Here is an 18,787-nt window from a genome sequence, read left to right as displayed (position 1 = left end):
TTACCAAAGTCCTTGATGCTTTCAAATGTTTGATACCAAACAGAATTTTCATCAGTAGAAACACATTAAAGACGACACATTATCACCATGTGCTTTGCCACCGCATCCCAGAGAACGTTACCTTTCCACTTGGTGTTCAATTGAAATCTTATACTCATTGTCTCCCCCATTAGAAAATTAGCTCCTAAGACTCACAAAGACTTGTTTGTCTTACCATTTTATTTGTGTCCCCAGAGCTTTTTGCACATCATAGTAAGCAACTAAAAAAATGCTATTCCTTCTTTCCTTCTTTAGCATAGAATAAAATTTTTCACAATGTGAAAGTCTGCATTGTTAAGCTGAAAACCTTGATGCTAACATAATTTTAAAGGGCAAGAATATGGCGCACAGAAAGAATTGGGAGAAATTTCTGGAAATTTTGAGAATATATCCACATAGAAGTAGAAAACTCTGCAATCTATGGATCAGAAGTAATGAACTGTATGTTCTTGTTATCTACTGACAGAATTACAAAGAAGACATCTACATGATCCCATTTCTTACCTTGAAAATGTCTTCCCAGAATAACAAAATGCTTGGGTTATCAGCCAAATGACACTATGAGAATCATTAATTTTGGTAGAATGTATTTAAACCAGGGAGCTCACCTATAAATGGAATGGACGCCAGGGAATCACCAGGTGGGCTGGAACTTGATGCTTTTCTTTCCTCGATTCTCTTGATGTGGACCTCTCGACGTGCATCATTAGGTAACCAGCAGGTAGTGTCTGATGAAGTCTCTTGGTCATTTACTGCCAAGATGTAAGACTGGTGCCTCAAAGGCTGTGGTGTTTGGCGTCCAGATGGAGGTTTTTCCCTCAGAACCACTGTTTCTTTATTCTCTAGAGAGCTTGAAGGTGGAATTTCAGCTTCTTGTGAATTTTGTTTGATAGATGGTTCCAAATCATCTGAGGGTGAACAGCTTTCATTCATCTGAAGTCCAAGCTTGGAAGAAGATGAAGTGGGAGACTTCCCAGCATCAACAATATGGTCTGGTGCACTTTCAGCACGTAATCTTGACTGCTGATTTAATAGATTGCTTGAACATAAGTGATTTACTGCTCTTTGGTCTCTGATAGCAACAAATGAGTTCTGATTAAATGATGGTTTTGCCACATATGCAGAAGGAGATTTCAAAGAGTTACTTCTGACTTTTACCAGAGGTGACCTGTCTTGTGAAATACCTCGAGGCAATGATGTTCCATAAGTACTTTGAAAGTTTCTATTTGATTGCAATACTTTTAAATCTGGTGAAGCTTTCTGAAACTGGGACCCAGATCCCACTCCTCTACCACTCACTCGTCTACTATCTGAATTTAAAACACTGGGAGCCACAGTAAAATTTGAATTTCGAAGAGACTTATGAAAGTCTTGCTGCCTGGATCTTTCATAGATACCTCGTCGATCATCCTGTTCTGTAAACCCAGTCCATTTATAAGTCTGTTTTCTATCTCCATTTGAATCAGACACAAGGCTCTCCGAATTTGCCTTTTCTGACGTGTCGCCTTGCCCGCCGAGATAATCCCATGAGCGTGTTCTGTGGCTCCTAAAACTAACAGATGGGGAGGTGAGTGCCCCTTGAGACGCACTTCTTGGCCAGTACTTCATCAGCACAGGATCCTCCAGTCGTTCCTGGGACACGCTACGCTGTCGGATCTGAACAGGCTGAGGCGCTCTATCATGAGAAGTGCTCCTCCGGCGTGTCTGCCACGGAGTGCGATTGGAGACCACCTGACTATAGTCGGTTGTGTTCTGAGAAGCTGCTCGCAAACTATCTAGTCTTTCTTGAATTGTCCTACACCCCATGTGTAATCGTCTGTTATCTATATACTCTTTGTAGGTTTTATAGTTTTTCCAGTCTATATGTTGATGAGAATTTGGAGAATAATGATTAGTGGAAACAGAGGGAGTATCCACTGCTTGAGGCCTACTGCTTGAGATTCCTTCTGAATGTCCCCCATAATTTCCAGATTTAACAGAAACTCCAGAAGGCTCTCCTGATCTTGACACTGGAGTCGGATGAATTAAATGGGTAGTGGGAACTGAAGAGGATGGTGACAGAGTCCTGGACACTGTTTTTAAAGAAGTCTGTTCACTGATGCCGTACCTGACCTCTTCCGTTCTGTGGGATGGGCCTGTAAGGTTATTTCTACCAGATGACAAATCTACAGCCTTCTCAGAAGGCACAATGACAGTTCTTACAGTTTCATTGCAAACACACACAGCTGTGTTGGACTTTGCAACATCTGGAGGTGATGGAGGCACTTGGACTTCCATTCTGTAGGCCCTGCCAGGCTGGGCCAGTGCTGGAGGGCTGACGGGCTGTTTGCTCAGCGAAGAGTCAGAAGGAGCTACTTCCACGGGCTGTGCTTTTCCTGAAGTAGACGGTGATAGCCAGGGATAGCAAATAGGTGGCGGCTCAGGAATATTGTGGGCATTGCCACTATAAGCTTCATTGCCTTTCAAGTAGGCATCTTGAGAATATGCCTGTGAACAAATGAAAATAGGGTGTTATCTAAAATTCCTAAAAATAGCAATAATTTCTACTTCTCATGTTTACTTCAACAGACATAAGACCACATTAGTTAATGATTCAATTTAGAGGAAAAAACAGTTCAGAAACCAAGTGAACTGTAAAATTTGCAAGAATACTAAAGATTCCCTTTTACAACATTTTGGTACATCAAAATCTTTTCCCTTATTTGTTACCAACTGCTTCTAAAATTCCCCTACTTAATCTTCTTAGTGCTGTTGGGATTCTGACAGGTTAAATAGCTTCATAATAAATCCCAAAAGTCAAAGGATTCTTTTATCCCTGTCAGATAAAAGAAAATGAAAATATTAAAAATTCTAGTTATATAAATAGAATATTTTCAGTAAAAAAAACTTTTTGAAATTATATCTAGTATTTGCTATTACTTAATTTCTCAAATAATGCTATAAGTAAAGTTTAACCAATGGGCTAATAATTTTACATAAAAAGGAAAAAATTAACATTTTTATTATTAAAAACATATAGTGAAAACATATACAATCCCCAAGTTCAGAATAATTCAAGTTAGTAAATTATTTCCCTTCTTACCTTATGTTGAGCTAATAATGCATAAAAAGAAAACCTGATTATAAACATTTTGTAAATTTCATTGATCTCCTTATCTTATAAAGGTGTCCCTATTAGTAAGTCATGCATTTCAATTTTTTTTCAATAATTTAAGACATCATTTAGAGATGCTTAAAAAAACTTTTATGATAATTAAAATGGAAACAGAGACCCCACAACACAAAGTTGGACAATGCAATAAAAGCTTTAGTTTTTATTTACTCAATATTTGACAATTAAATGTACTATTTCTTATTTTAAACATATCTTAATTCAGAACCAATGAGTCTTAGCTTGGCACTTAAGCATGCTGTAAAGCAGAAGTGCAGTCATCAACCTAAGAGCCCAGTACTGAGAGCTAAAAGGAGGGCGAGGCACTCAAAAACAGATGTACTAAATACTACATTCATCACTAGTTAAATTTATTTAAGATATAAAAGAAAACAACTCTCTTCCTCCCACCCCCCAGCAAATAAACATCACAAGCACATATTGCACATTAGCAAGGTTAACAGTAAGGAGGGATTTCTGTGAACATCTAGTTCAGTAACTTGCAGGTTTAATAGACTGTATTTTATGACAAATCTACAAAAAACATGACTTATAAATAAAGCAAATGGCTACTGTGCATTTCTTACCAGTGCTGTGACATCCTTTGTAAACTGTAGCTGGCAGAAAATAGGAAAACATAGTAAAAGCTGCTTACTGATACAAAGACAGAATTATGTTGTCATATTGGTGCTAGAAACAGCAAGCTAAAAATATATGTAGACTGATTTTCTCTGGAAGGTTCCAAATGAGGCAAAGGGGCAGTAAAGCACAAAACCCTTCAGCGATCCTTTAAACACCTGTATCTCAGGCTTCTTTTGGCTTCTTGCTTGATTTCCCTACCATTGTAGAAGCAAAGTACATCTTTGCCACGATTCCTTGATACACATTTTTCTTCCATAGACACGGTGCTTTGGTAAATGTGCTACAAAGCTTCCCTTCCACTAGGGCAACATTGCTGTCTCTCATCTCCCTGGAGCTTCTACCGAGCTCTGCTTCCACATGACGAAACGAATGCTCTATTATGCATTTAAAACAGTGCAACCCTCCTCCCACTAAATCTGAACATAAGCAGGAGCTATCAGCTGACCACGGCTGCGCTCGTACTATATTTCTAAAGTAGGGAGAGATGATAATCCTGAAGATATAACCTTTGCTTATGGTTTCATTAAATATATTTCATTCAGGAAATAGAAGCATAAACTATCACTGCAGTGCATTTCAATAGAATAGCCCTCCTTCCATGAAGGACTAGGAAAAGAACTAAAATAAATATTTAAATGGTTCTTTTCTAAATCAAATTTGATGAAGTGAAAACTCTAAAAAAGAAAATAGTTCATTCAAGAAGCAGTAAGAAAGTCAAATAACGTGTTTAAAAACAAACTCTGGCCAAGCAACAAAATTTATTTTAAAGTTTTATGGTTTAAAAAAGCAAGCAAACTTGCCTTTGTCTACACCCACATTAAGCTTTTTAAAATTAATTCCTATGATACATTTATTTATAATAAATTTATTTATGTACTATTTATGTACTATTTAAATCACAATTTTTTTCCAAACAGGAGAAAACATTAAAGCTGATATATTCAGAAAAGAGATGTTCATTAAAATCACTTAAAACTTAAAATTTAGGTGCCAAATATCTGTCAAGTTTTAAGGCCCTGTCATCAGGGCCTAAGATGAACCTACTGGAGAAAAACATCTGGATGAGCCACTGTATGTCACTTCTTTAGGTAACCCTAAATGTATTATCTGGGCATGTTAATAGCAGAACTACCAAAACTGTCCATATCTGTAGCTTGGACCAGCAAAATAGAATATTTAAGATTCTACCAGAGAAAACTCATTATTATTTGGATACTAAGTAAAGAGTACCAAAAGATAACTGAACTGGAATAACGTAACATCATAAATTATCTTGGCTTTGTCTGAAACTGCTTTGAGTGAACTGTTCATTTACAATCACAAAAGTGATGTTTCAGATAGCCTTTTATAGAACAAAATCATTAACTATTGGAATATTGAACCAAAAGTATGGTAGTTAAAATACACTTTTCAAATTGAGCATTTTTTACCCTATTTCTACTTCCTCTCCCTAAAATTTTCTTCATCATCATAAATTCATTAAGTGTGAAAGGCCTATGTTTTAAAAATAAAGCCTTAACTAATGAAAATATAATAATAATCATCCCTTACTTAAATCCCGTTGGTAAGGGTTTAATATGGGGGGAAATACCAGTATAAAAAAGGAAAGGTTGTCAACTGAAATCCTCATCTAGAAATATAATTGTGAAAAATTGGCTAATTGAATAAAATATTAAATTTGGACAATGATTAACAGTAACTGACTAAAATTATTCATCAAATAAAATTGCTTTATTTCCTTGTAAATAACTTTTTAAAGCAAAATAACTGGTCTCGACTGTAATTATATGTAAAGTTGGTGGGGGAGAAACCCCCCCCCCCCCAAACCCTAATTAGCCTTCTACTTCAAAAAGTTCTCCCCATCTCTTACAAAAAAGTAAAATAGTCAAGTAAAATTAATGCAGTGACCTCATCTGAAAGTTCATGTAATATTTCTTATTAAAACAGACAGGAAATGGTCCAGATAAAAGAAATTTTTTCTTCTTTCTCCTACTCTCCACCCAAAATTGGGGGGGAAAGAGAGAGGATGGGACAGACAAAAAAAATTTTTTTTGATAAATATGCAGAATCAAGCAAAATTCAAATTCTCCCAGTAGTGCTACACAAACATATACACAAAGATACATCTATGTATGTCACATTCCACACCCTAAATCCATTACCTCTCTGTAATAATCTTCTAGAATGAATAGTCATTGTACTCATCACAGCTTTTACATTATAAATATCTTAATTAAAACTCTTAAGCAAACATCAAGCAACTGATTTACAAGATAATTAAGAAATTTTCACAATCCTCACCTCCAGTCTCTCCTTTTCTAGGTAAGACTGTTCCATAAAACTTTCTAAACCAATTTTTGCTTAATCTGATCCCTCAGAGGGATTTTTTTAGTGTATAGTAAACTTCTCTTAGTTACTGATCCATGTTCCATTTTGTAAGCTATCAGTCTCAATTGTCCAGTTAGGCTAGGAACCCATTTTATTTTTTAACTCATTCAATCAGGTAACGAACGTACACATAATAGGTCCTTCACAAGCAATGACAAAATGAATAAAGCCTACACTTAATTTCCATGACCTTTTTAGGTAATTTTGCTACATTTCAAATGATTAGCCAAAAACTGCAAGAAAATGTGCCTTACAAACAAATGAAAACTTAAGTTCAACTTGTGTTTCTCAATTGAAATAGTGTACACATCAGTGTTTTGAAAGTAAATACAATGTATATTGAAATCGTTAACGATAGCTTTAGCTTTGTTAGTCAATGAATTCATCTAAACAGTAAGCCAGACACAATCATATATTTTTATGTGTTCTGTATAATTTTAGCACAAGAAGATTTCATAATAATAATGATTTAAAAAAAAACTTAAAATCACTAAGCATTTAACATAAAAACTGCTTAAGGCAACTGAGAAATAATTTATTTTAAAGGACATGGAAAAGTATTTCAAACATATAACAGAATTTAATTCACTACTAAGATACATAGAAGTAAAAAGTATTGATAAGTCTTACACATTTTCTTAAATTAAAAAGTGGTATATATGAGTAATGATCTTACATAGTAAATTTTATAATTTTTTTATAATTAATCATACAGCGCAAAACAAACCAATACATAGTTCAATAAAATTAATACTTAACTGTTCTTTAGTTCAAATAACTACAGAAACTGTATTTCTTGTAACAAAGCTTCTCTCTGAGCTTCCAATGACTATTCAGAACTCCCTTCTCTAAACACAACCAATAAATTTAACTGAAAATTTAAGTTTTAGTCCCTGCAGCTTAATGTTAATTCAGTCAAAATCTGTAGCTCTTGCTTATCAGGATGAAGCTTAAAAACTAACTGTTGGAGCAATTCCCTGAGATTCAGAAGATTCTATTTTCTATTCCCTGTTATTATAATTCCAGTTTGAGTAAAACTGTAATAGTTCACAGAATCAGTTATTGTTCATTATTTAGTTCAATGGTCATATACAAAGAGGTATCAAATAATTAAAATAGCAATGAATAGGATCCCTTTACAATATTGTTCAAATTGGTAAAGGGAATTTGCTCTATGTTTAGTCTTTAAAAAAAGATGACGTGTCCAATCTTACATGAGAAATTTTCTTCAGATATACAGTAATCACACTGGAATTTCTGTGGAGAAATTCTTGCTGGTACAGTACTGTGGGGGCATGCCATCATACTGTGTGGAGCCACAATTCTTTGAGAACAAGATTGTTTCTTTTTTTTTTTATCTACAGTATCTTTTTGATTGATATTTTTATTGACTGATTGATTGATTATTTTTAACATAATTAAATTTTATTCTATTCTTTATAGGCTGGCCTCCTCTATATGTCTCTTCCAAAGTTTTCAGGTTATAGAACCAACATATGCATAACTCACTCTTCATACCCATCCCACTCCTAAATTCTTATGAAATATTTCCTTCAGTTAACAAACTTTATTATGAATATTAAGTTGCCAATGTTTTTAAATGATGACTCAAACCCCAGTTTAAAAACAAAGCTAAAGTTAAACGAAAATTAAAAACGTTTTTGCATAAGATATTTTAAAATAGTGTCAGAATCACTTGGAAGATCCCAAAAGACTAGTGGATTAATGATTCAAACTTAGAGGAAAAAAAAAAAAAAAACAAACTGCTGCTCAAAAGCAATTTAAGAGAGAAGAGGGTTGAGGATATGAGCAGTTCAGAGTTTTGATTTCACTGGCAATGGAACTCCAGATGAAGACAATCTTTTTGCCAATGCAATTAGACTTAAGTGTCTAATTCTAATATATTAAGGAGACAAATGAGGAAAATGAGAAGTTGCATCAGTCCCCAGGGTCTTTCTGAGTCTGAGGAAAGCTTCTCATTATACCAGGATACCTCCCTGAAAGCAAAATATTATATTTATATGTGTGTGTATATATATGTACATATATTTATTTATTAAAGAATATATAAAAATTTTCATTTAATAGTTGAAGAATGCCTCATTTCTACACACATCCAGTTCTAAACAGTTTACACAAAAAATGAATTGCATGTTTTTTCTAAGGCTGCTCAGATCTCTTCATCAAAGCTAGGATTCAGCTGTGAATGGGGACCAAATTTAAAGATGGAGTTTTCTTTTAGCATTTTTATACAGATGTCTTTGATAGATAGTATTCTGTAGTTTATTAGAAATAACTCAACACCATTTTTGCAAAACCAAAAAGTACTATAAAACAAAAATTACTTCTATTTGACATTACTACAGATAATATTCAAAACAGTGAGTATTTTGCTTTCACAATTCTGAATTGTGACACTCTAAAAGTACAAAAGAAATTATGTCTAAATTATATTATTTGATATAATAATATAAATCATATATATTTGTGAGGAAGAAATGGCATTCACTAATTTAGATTCAAGTAATTTAACTAATCGATACTTTTCTTTTTCATTGTTTTTTTTCCCTTCCAGTATTTTGAGTACAAATGAATTCCCTCCCCCCACTTAAATCACATCATTAGTAATTAAATTACACCTTATGTTGCACTAAAATGCTTTCTGCTCTTTGTCAACCAGAATGTTAGCAAATTTTTACTTGTTTTCTTTCATTTCAAAATACCCTGAAGTCTGTTACTCTTTTTAGGTTTTTAACCTGTATCCTGACCTAGAAATGATTGCCTCTAAAAACAAGAAGAGATTTTAGTCTGTGACATCCCTTTACACTCATAGGAGTTCAGACAGTAAGCAGGGCTCCAAAAGGGATTTCCTCCCCTCTGACATATTCTTTCTTTCATAGGGCTTGACTGAACTGTTTTTTTTTTTTGCTGCTCTTGAAGACCATAAAGATGGGTTAAAGCTTTGCACCTGGAAAGGTGCCATATGTCTGTGTCTATGAAAATGTTACATGATGTAGACAGCTGGAATCTATTTGAGTTTTCAAATGGAACCATGCACCTAATAGCAGAGGAAGGATTTCCATCAGGTTTTAAGTGAGTTCTTAAATTAGGAGGAGAGGAAGGGATCCACAAGGTTTTAACCAGGTCCTATTTTCAGTAACAGAATTAAGTTCACAATTAAATAAATTGGTTATAGTGATTATTTTGTGACATTCATTTCTCTAAGTTATGTTTCAACTAATGATGTACAAAGCAACACTTACACAATTTTACTAATTCATTCCTAGTATGATGGGAAATGAACTGTGCCTAGAATCAAAGGACCTGGATTCTCTTACCCCTCTAATGCTACAGTGGTTAATTAGTTTAAAAAAAAAACAAAAAAAAAAAACCACTATCATTTTGTGACTTCCCTGAACTTCAATTTCCTCAACTATAAGATTAAGAAGGTGGACTAGATGATCTCTGAAATTTCTTGGAGTGCAGTATCAATGATACCTTCCATTACCACTGTCTCTAACATAACACTCTGATGGAAATGTCCAATTAATTATTAACTGCTATACTGTACTTAAGAAAATTATCCAATTTATGACTTTCATTAATATAAATATTTTGTTTCTTTTGTGTTTTCTAAGACATTTTTCTTGTTTTCAGTAACAATATTGTCAACTTTTTTTGTTTTGCTGTAAACAAAGAAAATATTTTACTAAATATGATGTTTCTTATACCCAACTGCATGATTTTGATCTGTTTCTTTTAATCCATTATTGCATACATTTATTTTTAACTAAACTACAAATTCAAAAAATAAGAAAACTTTTGGGACACTAATTTTTCATCACCTCCCTTTAGTAATACTGAAGTAAGAAAAAAAAATGAAATGTTTCATTTAATTTTTATTTTCTCTATTTTGATAAGCAGACAATTTGTGATAACCACAGTCTGAGAATTTCCTGATATTAATGCAACGTCATCCCCAGACTCGACATAAAACATATTTGCACATAAGTTTTTACATTTTAAAAATGAGTGTTGACTCAATATGGAAACAGAACCTATTTCAGATTACTTGCTATCTTGGGAAGGAAGAATAGATGAAAAGAGAAAAATTTGGAATATAAGGTTTCACAAAGGTGAATGTTGAAAACTATCTTTGCATGTATTTGAAAAAATAAAATACTATAAAAAAGATGAGTGTTGTCTCAAATCAATCAAGGCCTAAGGATCAATAAATTATGGTGGAGACAATATTTATTGGCAGGCATTACAGAAACACAATGTGCAATTCTAGTCCTTATATCCATGAGAAGACAGGAACTGTCATTTTTGGTTTTGTCTTCAGTTCCTTGCACAGTGCCTGACATGCAGCAGGTGCTTAATCAATGCTACAGAATTGAATTACTGAGAACAAACTGCAGACAGAACCATGATGAATACTATTTTCTTTCAACTGCACTTGAGGGTTCTTGTTTTCTTCAACCAACCAAGGCTGTCAGAGGCACAGATACTTAGAAAATATTTAACTTAAACTTCCTACCCAGACTTAATCCACTTTGGTCAGGAAAAGTTGGTGTCTATCAAAAAAAAAAAAAAATTTAGTAAAAAACTAACCGTTTTGCTAGTGTGAGTAAACACAACTTACCACTTGAAGGATGTCTTCATCTTTTGGCATAACACTAAGTTCCAATGTAGTGTCACTGAAATAAAACAGAAATACATTTTATTTTTATTTTTAGGAAAGATGCAAATGTATGGGAGAGGCCAGAGATCAGTCAATTCAGAAATGTACATAAAATTGCTTAAGGCTTACACTGTTAATCATTACTTTTCAAGTCCAAATTATTTAGAGTATGAAAAATAACTTTTAACTTAAATAAGACTAGCTGCCTAAGTTTTTGTTCTATTACCTCAAACAACTCTTTTTAAAATATGCATACTCCAAGTATACTTTAAAAGTTTCTTAACTGAAACATCAGAAATGTTAAACTTAAAAAAAAAGGAACCATTATTCATAGCAAACAGAATGATTTATTTCATTTCAAATCAGAGATGATATAAGATTTTTAAAAAGTTGAATATCAGATAGAAGGACAGGGAGAAGCAGGGTAGTTTTTAAACTATCAATATTAAGAAGTGCTCCTTTCTGTATTGAAATTAAAAGTTTCAAAGATTATTTATCATGATAACTGAAAATTTCACTTGTGAAAGAAACCTTATCTGCTGTCATTATTGTTATTTTAACAACTGGCAAAACCAAACAAAAAACTCTTGTTAATGTTTTAAAGCTTAATAAAATTTTACTTCATCTTGATGATATAAAGCTATATTGCAGTAAGTGAACATTTTCCTTATCTTCAAAAAATAGCTCAGGAGGGATGAATCAACATGTAGAAAGAGCACAGCCAGTATTTCTAAAACTAACCCAGAGGCATTAAGTACAATTTCTGTAATTCAATCAAGATATTTAGAACTTAAAATCCCTTTAGTTTACTGGCATTGCTTTTTGTCCAAGCTATAAAGGCAAAAAGAATGGCAGTCTAGGTAGAGCCATTGATTTGAACAAGGATAAAACTAGGTGGGGAGGGGGTTATTTTAGTAGCTTAGTGTCAGTAGATAATACATACTGATGAGATAAATTCTTCTGCAAGGATACATTTTTACATTAATAGACTGCAGAATCTCAATGGCATTATGCTCCATTATCCATTTGCTACCAACTGCAGACAAAAGGAACACAATTTTTTTAAAGAAAAAAAATAGGATGAGAAAACTTAAATAATATTTCTCTATTTTCTAAGTTTTGTTTAAAAATGAATATTGTAATTCTGAACAATTAAAGTACTCCCCAAAATTAAACATCAATGTGAGAACAAATTAATGTGTATTTCAAAGAAAACAAACCATATAAGAATGACACATATTTAGAAGTGAATTTTTACCGATGTTTTAGCAATTTATTTACATTTATAGGCATAAAAACACAAGCAAATAAAACACATTAACAACATTCTAATTATCTTAGAGAAAAGAAGCTTCAGAAGTTTCTCGACTCAACCTCTCAAGACATTATGTTCAAATTGGTACCACTAATAGGAATATCTAGAATCAATATGTTACACACATAACATGGTATGTATTATCACAGAATTTCATCCACTAACTACTTAACTAAGGACATTAGAGTATATGTTCTTGAGTACCAATCTGTCCTTCATCATACCAATTTTAAAGATTTTTAAAATTTTGCTGTCATTAAAAAAACAAATAGACTTGGATCTTAACTACACAGTTTATACACTATTGTTGTGTGTACTTTGCTCAACATTCCTAAAAATTAAACACTTAGCCCATCGTATTTACAATACCTGAATGTGTGTGAGTATGCAGGTACACACAAAGAAACACCAAATTTTTCTTAAATTTACTTAGACTTCATTGTCAAAAGGTGGTTCTTAATAAAAACAACTTGAACAATTAGAGTAATTAATTTTACTTATAATACAACCATCTATATTAATAATAAGGAACAATGTTAGGGCTAAGATAACATAATCTAAGAATGACTGAGTCTGAGAGGCAGTGTAGCATAAGGGAAAGAACAATGGATTTACACCCAGAAAACTTAGGGCTTTAGAGCTGACTCTACCAGTAATTAGCCATGTAACTTTAGGCAATTAGTGACTTTTCTGAGCATGATCTGTAAAACTATGGGGAAAGAGTGTCCCCTTCCCACTTATGACCTGGTAAAAAACTCCTTCGCACACATACTTTCACTTAACTGAATTGTGCCTTTGTCTACTACTACCTTGGGGCTAGTTGATTGGGGCCTTACTTTCTGTCTGGGGGTCTGTGGTGGGGAGGAGATAGGCAGGCAGGACAAGCCAAGGTCATCAGAGATAATCTACAAAGTGTATAACCAACCCACTGATCTAGAATCCAGAGTTAACTGTGATATAGCTGTTTAGATTTACACACTAGTGAGCATCTTCTTTTATGACCTAATTAGGTCAACGTATTTATAATAAATGGAGGGAGGGAAAAGTTGAAAAGTAATAGAAAACAGAAATAGGCATATCGCCCAGAAAATGTTCAAAGTTCTCTCTTCAATAGCAGTAAACTTATCTCAGCTGACATAACTAAATTCAAATTAATGAGAGTTTTCAATACAGATTCATTAAATCAATACTTACAATGCTGTATTTGTATTACAAAAAAGGGAGAAAACATTCAGAAAACCTGAAAATTAGTGCTCCACAAGTATAGATAAGTGGCTTTAATGATGATGCTGATAAAGCTACCAGTCTAAATCATGTCCAAGTAAACTTGATTTCAAGAATTCACAAATGCTTTAACCCACAAAAGCTCAAATCTCCATCACATCATTTCCCAAAAGTTAGAGAGTTCTTTATTAAGATCACTCTGCTGAACTGAACTGTGAAACAGAAACCTACTTGTGGCCCAAATCAACATTATTCAAGTATCTTACCTGTTCTGAATTAAAGCAATTACTTGGGAATACGTCTTTCCAATAACACTTTCTCCATTGACTTTTATAATACGATCACCTACAAGGAGAGGTGAAAAAAAAGTATGAAAAATGGCTAAGACAAAATGTGTTTTGGCATACTTGGAAAGTTAGGCACTAAGGAGTATCTGAATTTATATGGTAATTTCTTTATTATATGAAATCATTTACACCAACACAATGAAAGGAGAAATAAAAACCTGAGGAGGGCAAATATGAGGCAAAGAGATTTTGGTTTTAAAAATCTAATTTTAAAAAAAATCATTATCTTTTACTGAAAGGACATTTGTTTACATCAGAAATGCAGCAGTTTTCAAATGAAATCACATTGCAATTGTTGTTGGCTTTGAAGGGCAGTCATCTTTCACCAAAATCTTGTAGCCATGAGAGGGGGGGAAAAGCAGAAGTAAATGAGTGAACCATTCAATTTCCTCCAATTTATTGCATTACAACTATTGTAAAACACAGAATTATATAGGAAGTATAAACAAACTGTTCATTTGCCCCCCTTCTCTTTTAATGGCTCATCTGGGTTTACTTAATCCATTTTGTCTTTATCCTGACTCACTCCACAGTCTCTCTACATAACTCACATTCATATATGATTTAAGGCTTGTACCTACATAATTTAACTTGATCCTGACAAAAGTCCAATGAGGTAGTTATTATCTTCATTCATATTTTTTACAGATGAAGAAAACTGAAGGCCAAGGACATCCACAACCCCAAAGCTGGTGAGTGCTGGTAAAGAAATGTAAACTCCAGTTTCCAAGTCAGCACACTAACCCTGTGCCATGCTGCTTCTCCCTAAAGGTCCTGCCTGGTAAATGCCCAAAGCTGCTTTCAGAGCCTAGGTGTCTGTGTTTAAAGACAAGTGTGCCTGTCTTTAAACAAACAAATATTAAATTTTTTGACAAAAAAAGACTGATGGCACTTGATTAGGTAGGTCTTGTGTTAAGAGAGTAGAGATGCCTTGATGGGAAACAGCATATCTAGATTATGGATAAAATCAAAAGAATGAAGAAAATGTTGTGTTTTCTAAACGTGTTCTAGTCAATGTTCCATTTCATCCTCTTAACCTCTAGTAATTTGAAAAATTATATATTCTGTATGAACAGACATTAGAAATCTGGTTTTGTGTTCTTGACCTCCCAAGGAGTCTGTGGAAAAATTTCAGTGGATTCATAAACTTTGCTAGGAAAAAAGACTTTAGAAGTTTGAAAGAGACAATCTTCTTAAATACAATTCAATATAGCTCTTGTTTGAATACTAAAGCGATTAAAATGCTACAAAATTCTTTACTCAAAAGGCATTAAAAAACTGTGGGAAGTTTCTGGATATTTATCTAATTTTAATCTTTAGAACAACTCCCTAAGGCAAATGCTACTACTATATCCAGAAGAAAACTGGAGGCTCTCACTCACTCTCTCTCTCTGTCAAGCTTTAATAATTTAAAACTTTACTAAAACTTTTGGGATATCCTATATATTAGGATAATCCCAAAGGTCAGATGGTTTGCCTTCATAAGAGTATTCTAAGCAAAGGCCAGATTGTTAGGTATGCTGTTAAAAGGATTCTTGTTCTAGCAGTAGGTGAAGTAGACAGATGGTTCTCTGATACTCCTCATTCTGATAATGTATAAAGAAGAACCAGAAAAAGGATATCAATATGGAAGATGAAATGGGAATTTTGGGGAAACAAAGTAGATAAAGCAAGCAGAATAGGAAGTTCTCAGGTAGTGTAATATAAAACAGAAGAGGAGCACCTGTGCATAATCCAGCTTCAAAAGCAGGTCCTCCTTCTTTAACTTGCTTAACAAATATGGTGTCCATGGGCTCCAGTCGGTTTCTTTGCTTTCCTGCAGAAAAATACAGAGGTTTTAATGATAAAAACTTACGTGAAAGTTATTGTCAATTAGAAAATTATTAACTAATCACCAGAAATTTTTTAAAAAATCTTTATTCTCTCCCTATTTTAATGGCTATTTTCTATCTGCCTTATAACATACCCAAATCTCCCTTATCCCTTAAAAAACAAAAACTCTTCATGAAAACTGCCATCCTTTTGAGCCAGGATTTCAGATCTGTGAATTTGGATAGGAAAAACATACATCTTTACTTTCACTCATCTCTAACTGAAAATTAACATTTCCTTTAATTGGTTAAGGACCTTATTCTTAGAAGAAGCTCAAGGCTTTACCAGATTGTCAAAGGGTACACAATACCATAAGTGTAAGAATTCCCGACTTAAAGGAATGTCTTGTATTTCTTCAGCCAAAATCTTAGAAAAAAAAGTTATCGACACTCCTATCTTCACTTTCTCTGCTGTAAATTCCAACCACACTGTTCTTATGTCTACCCTTTGCAATCAGGCTTTTCTTGCTCACCATTCTGCTCTTGCCAAAATTACCAATGATCTCAAAATTGCCAAATCCAATGGCCTTTTAAAAAGATTGTATTCTTGACATCTCTGATGCATCTTGCACTGTTGAAAAACCTTTATTCCTAAACCTTCTCTGCTTTCATTTTTTATGACACTGTTCCCTGTTAATTCACCTCTTTCCCATATAGATATTACTCAATCTTTTTTGTTGAATTATCATTCGTTTCATTCATATATCCTCATTTGGGGTGTACCCCAAGACTTTTCCCTGGGCCCTCTTCTTCTCTCTTTAGCTAAATTACCATGTCTATGCAGATCTATATCTATATCTATATCTATATCTATATCTATATATCCAACCCATCATGCCCCTAAAATACCAAACTGAACTGTCCAATTTTTGTTGAAAATACCTTTATCCCATCTCTGTGATCTGCAAACACGGCATTATCCTCAACTTCTCCCTCTCCTTCATCCAACATATCCAATCGGGAGACAAATCTTACCATTTCTATCTTGCTGCCCCCTCTCTCCTTTGGGCTTGGGCCTCTCCTCTGCAAAGACTGAGAGCTCCAATGGCTGCTAGGTGGTCTCCCTGCCTCCAGCCCATTCTTCCCACTACCAGTTTTGACTCTGTCAGCCCTCCCCTCCTGATCAAAAATCAACATCTGCTTAGCTAGAGTAAAATGCCTCACAACTTGGCCTCAACTCATTTCTATCAAGTCCATCCACCCTGCCCTGTCTTTTTCTCACACATGATGACCAGGCTCTGCGCCTCTGCAGGGAGATGTCACCTGTGCCTGGAGAACACTTTCTCCTCATGTCAGCTTCACAAAGTCCACAGCACCAACACCTCCATATTACCTTTCTTGAACCCCTAGCTGCTAGTGCCTTCCCTATCTTCCTTCCATTTCATTCCCTTGTATTTATTCCTAAGATTACCAATTTCCTAAAAAAAGTTATACATTTCTATGTTCATTAAAGCATTTAATCATTATGAGTATCCATTCCACATACTATGTTAGTCAAGTAAAAGCATGACCTTGGGTCATGAGGAACTTGAATCTACTCAGAGAGACAAGATGTACGCCCATCTAAATTTAAATTTACCTTCAATAGCAAAGTAAGTTCATATTATGATATGATATGTCAAATATTAATTAGCAAATCATTTATATCCATGGCTAATTTTTCTCTAAGTTTCTGTCAGAAAGATGCATTATGGCTTAATTGGACAGATTTGGTTTGAAAGCAGGAAGACCTCTGTGGGACCCTAAGGATGTCACTTCAGAAAATGATCCAAGACTATCAATCTAAGCATTGTTAGGAGGAAGTTCCCCACCTGAGAATTCTTGATAGCAGTAAAATCACAGGTCTAGTCACAGGTCCACTATTCCTATCTATCTTATCTACTCCATTAGAAAAAGTCCCATGTACGACCTTTGAGCTAGGATGTTTTTGTGTTTATATGCCTAATAAACCTTGAAAGTGAAATAAATAGTCACACGTAGAATAGTTATTTTGTTTATTTTATGCCTTCTGATCATGCATATTCTCCAAGAAATTTTACATCCTCAAATATATCTCAAATGATACTGAATATTTTAACTGTTCCCCTGTATTCTCTAACTATTGAGGTGTATCACCCAACTGCTTTCTAAAAAAAAAACAAAAAAAAACAGTAAAACAGACACATTAATAATGATAATAGGATGTCACAAAGCTACATTTTTAGAAGATGCCTGTACAAAGTTCATAAAGCAGAAAGTCCCCATGACGATGTTCTCCAGCTAATCCTATAAGTGGAAGGCATGATGATGCATCTACTAAAGCTAGAGTCCCCTATCATTCAAGAGACTAGTCTAAGAATCCACATAAGAAAACCAAAATGGATTTTTTAAAAAGATCGTTTCTCATACTAAGATATAAACATAGTCTTCAACATATAGAATGAACTCATCCCCCATTAGATGGCGGGTGTGGCTGCAGCACTTCAGAGTTTGCAAATGTTCTTTCTTTCTTCCTATCCATATCTATCTATCTATCTATCTATCTATCTATTATTCGAGGCTTTACAACAACAGTGTGAGGTAGCTACAACTACAAGCTTTATCTTCATTTTCTAGATGAGAGAACTGAAGCTCAAGGACTAAGTAACTCATTTGTGATTACACACTGAACTGATATTAAGAGGCAAGATTCAAAACCAAGTCTAGCACCTGAAGCATTACAACTATACTATCACGATAATGTTTCAAGGTAATCCAGGAGAAAAAAAAAAAAAAAGAAATCAGAAGATTTCTTTTTTGGTAAGTATGGAAAAACAAACTCATCAACACATGGAAAAATGTGAACTAAAGAAGAAACACTCCAAAATATTTCTAAAAAAAGCAAAATAGTAAAAATGATCGACTTGACTTTTTTCTTCCTTCTCATGTTGCATTCAAAAAAGTTTAAAATGTAATAGTGAAGAATAGTTGTTTCTCTTTCATGATGCCAGCCTCATAAATACTGCTGGAGATAGTACTGGGGCTCTGAACTGGGCCTAAGATTTTCCAATACAGAAAATTCTCCGAGGAGGAAGCTCCTAGGTTGGCAGAGTAGGCTTAGCACACTGCTAAGAGAATCAATGACCAGCAATTACACGTTCAAATATA

The 18,787-nt window shown here is 34.0% G+C and overlaps 1 protein-coding gene across 7 annotated transcripts in view; it reads right to left on the bottom strand.

Annotated features, from left to right (window-relative positions):
* Nucleotides 1-18,787, bottom strand: part of ARHGAP21 (Rho GTPase activating protein 21) — a 148,304-nt gene that overhangs the window by 48,872 nt on the left and 80,645 nt on the right. For 6 of the 7 annotated variants that reach the window (XR_004229785.1, XM_031939856.1, XM_031939862.1 and 3 more), the window contains 5 exons: nucleotides 15,514-15,606; nucleotides 13,710-13,788; nucleotides 10,866-10,920; nucleotides 3,778-3,807; nucleotides 648-2,526 (listed from right to left, as the gene is read on the bottom strand). Coding sequence is in view for 6 of the 7 variants with exons in the window: in XM_031939856.1 (XP_031795716.1) it covers nucleotides 648-2,526; nucleotides 3,778-3,807; nucleotides 10,866-10,920; nucleotides 13,710-13,788; nucleotides 15,514-15,606 (2,136 nt within the window). In the remaining variant the exon portion in view is untranslated. The remainder of the gene's footprint in view (nucleotides 1-647; nucleotides 2,527-3,777; nucleotides 3,808-10,865; nucleotides 10,921-13,709; nucleotides 13,789-15,513; nucleotides 15,607-18,787) is intronic. The other variant, XM_031939860.1, reaches the window with a different exon arrangement.

The sequence above is a fragment of the Sarcophilus harrisii genome, chromosome 5 (genome assembly GCF_902635505.1).
Source record: "Sarcophilus harrisii chromosome 5, mSarHar1.11, whole genome shotgun sequence".
Classification (NCBI taxonomy): domain Eukaryota; kingdom Metazoa; phylum Chordata; class Mammalia; order Dasyuromorphia; family Dasyuridae; genus Sarcophilus; species Sarcophilus harrisii.
Note: the sequence above shows the minus strand (reverse complement) of the source record. Positions and strands in the feature narration are given on the sequence as shown.